Source organism: Drosophila montana, unplaced genomic scaffold (assembly GCF_035044405.1).
Source record: "Drosophila montana isolate Dmon_TW-CO22-7 unplaced genomic scaffold, ASM3504440v1 contig_2403_1, whole genome shotgun sequence".
Classification (NCBI taxonomy): Eukaryota; Metazoa; Arthropoda; class Insecta; order Diptera; family Drosophilidae; genus Drosophila; species Drosophila montana.
Window position 1 is genome coordinate 1 of NW_026997286.1, and position 2,623 is coordinate 2,623.

Genomic DNA, 2,623 nt, shown 5'->3' on the forward strand with positions numbered 1-2,623 from the left:
CTAGTAGTCGCATTTTATTGTCTTTTCATTGCTTAACTCTAGTTCACAATACAATATATGGGACAGAATTGGAACGAAATAGGTCTAATTGTGAAACGGACTAGCTGACAATTTACTGGCATGTATGAAACAATTTAACAAAATTTACATGCATATCACAACATAAAACAAAATTGTGACGAATTACAATAAATAAATATTTAACAATTATTTTTACATTTAACATTACTTAATATTATGCTTGGCAGGCTTATTTGAATTTTTAGCAGTTGGCGGTACTATTTCTGTTATTAACAGTGCCTCTGTTAACATTATCAGGGTTGTTTGCGATTGCGTTCAGAACAGTTGAGCAATTACTCAACTGTTTCTGTTATTAACAGACCTCTGTTAGTGTTATCAGGGCAGCTTTCGATTGCTTTCAGAACAGCTGAGTTAACATATTAATTGAATTAAAGTGTAAACAAAGTTTGCCAGAAGGGCGAATTTAAAGATTTGTTGGAATTTATAATTCTAGTTGGTGCAAATTTACTTATTATTTATCTATTTCAGGTCTCGTGGATTAATATGTTATACGGCCTGGCCTTCCTGTGTGTTTGCCGCCCGCAATTGGACCATCGACGTTGGAGCCGCTGCCAGGAGTGCCACGGGCGCCTTCTGGCAATTTGGAGATGTCTGCCGTTCGTCGAGGATTGACTGTACTCTGCTGGAGGTGCCCACACAAGCTTCTGGGGCACCTTATGGTGTGTTTGCATGCCAAAGCAGGAGAGTAGGAGCCAAATTCCCAGCCTGTGGGGCATTTGCAGCTGCCATGTACCCAGCCGTGTTCTGCGAAGGCATGCTTGACGTTGTTGCTGCTGTTGCACGAGCTTCTGGCGCTTTGGAGGCCAGCAGTTGTGTTGAGCTGGTCCCACAAAGTGCCTTTTGCCGAGTAGAGTGTGGAGTTGCCGCTGTTGCTGGTTGTCAGGAGCTGCAGGTGAGCGTCTTTTGGGTTCAATATAGCTTGTTGAACTGCTTCTTCTTCTTTTAGCCACCCTGACTGTTGACTGTGCGTTGTTGCTGCTGGGCGCCTCCACTACCTCCCGCTGTTGCTGTAGGAGCTGCTGGTGAAGGTTCGAGTGCTGCTGGTGGAGCTGTTGTGTGGTTGTGAGCTGACTTTGTTGCCGAGGAGCATCTGTGGCAATGTTTATGAGGCTGTATGGGGCTATTATTATGCTCTGTGAATTAGAAAAATTTGTTATTTTGGCACAGACTGAGTTGCTTGGATTAATATTTGTATTTTTATTTTCAGTTTGGGCTATTGTGTGTTGCTGTTGGTTTGATTGCTGCTGCTCTGGTGTTCGCTGTTGTTGAGTTGGCTCGTTATTTGCAGCGTCGTCCATCTCACGCTCAAGTTGCTGCCTGAGTCTTTCAAGTCGCTGCTCAAGCTGCTGCTCGTCCTCTGTTAGCCGTTGCTGTTGCAAATTGGCTTGCTGAAGTTGTGGAAGTGGCCGTTCAAGTTGTTGTTCTTGTTGCTCCTGTGCTGTATCTAGCACTATTTCAACGTCAGGCGACTGAGTTGGCTGATGCTGAAGTCCTTCGAGCTGTTGTTGCTGCTGCTGTATTTGCTGTTGCTGCTGCTGTTGTTGTTGTTGTTGCTGTTGCTGCTGCTGTATTTGCTGATGCTGCTGCTGTTGTTGCTGTTGCTGTTGTTGCTGTTGCTGCTGCTGTTGTTGCTGTTGCTGATGCTGCTGCTGTTGTTGCTGCTGCTGTTGCTGCTGCTGTTGTTGCTGTTGCAGCTGCTGTTGCTGCTGGTATATTTGGATAGCAAGCTCGCGAGGCAGTACTAATTGCTGTATCACCAATGGCTGTTCCCTAATAGCGAGTTTTAGCTCATCTAGCGACATTCGTCCCTCTCTGTAGTGTCTTCTTAGAGAATTTATCCTCATTTCGCTAAATCTGGCTGGCTGTTGTTGTGGAGTCTGCTGTTGCTGCTGCTGTTGCATTCTGAGCGAGTTTGCTTCTTCTTCTTCAAGCTCCATGCGAAGCAGAGTTGGCAGCTGTTGTTGTTCTTGCGATTGCTGCACTAGTTGCTGTAGAGGGCGAACATGTTGTTGTAGTTGCAGACTATACCTTTGCCGATCAAGACGAATTGGGACATACGGACTTGCGATTAGCTTACGAGCATTGGCATTAGGATGAATAGCAAGTGAGTTGGCGAATCTTTTGCTTGTAGTGTGAAATATTTCATCCACTGTGCCTATGTCGTAAGTATCACGTATGTCTTTATTCCTGATCCACCAGGAGGCCTTCACTATCTTCCTTAGAATCCAGTTCTGTGTGGATTCTATTCGGCGTAGCTGTGTGTCGGAGATCATGGCACCCCAGATCGGCAAAGCATATCTCCATATCGGCGCAATCATCTGCTTGTAGATAGTGATTTTGCATTTTACAGAAAGTACGCTTTTGTTTCCTATTAGCCACTCTAGTTTCCTATAGAGGGCTTTAAGACGGCATCGTAGTTGCGTGACATGGTGTTGCATGTGGAGCTTTCGGTCCAGATGGACACCTAGGTACTTTTGCCTTGGTTTTGAGGGGATTTCTTGGCCATTGAGTCGTGGAGTCAGGTCAGTCATTCGGTTGTTCA

At 45.2% G+C, this 2,623-nt stretch overlaps 1 protein-coding gene across 1 annotated transcript; it reads right to left on the reverse strand.

Moving 5' to 3' along the window:
• Positions 1-814: 814 nt before the first annotated feature.
• LOC135427927 (bromodomain-containing protein DDB_G0280777-like) lies at positions 815-2,354 on the reverse strand (the record flags this gene model as incomplete). Its single annotated transcript, XM_064681679.1, has 5 exons — positions 2,232-2,354; positions 1,839-2,069; positions 1,385-1,469; positions 1,032-1,171; positions 815-967 (listed from the first exon to the last, which is right to left on the reverse strand). Coding segments are annotated over exons 1-5 (732 nt in total), but the record flags the coding sequence as incomplete, so codon positions are not given.
• Positions 2,355-2,623: the final 269 nt, after the last annotated feature.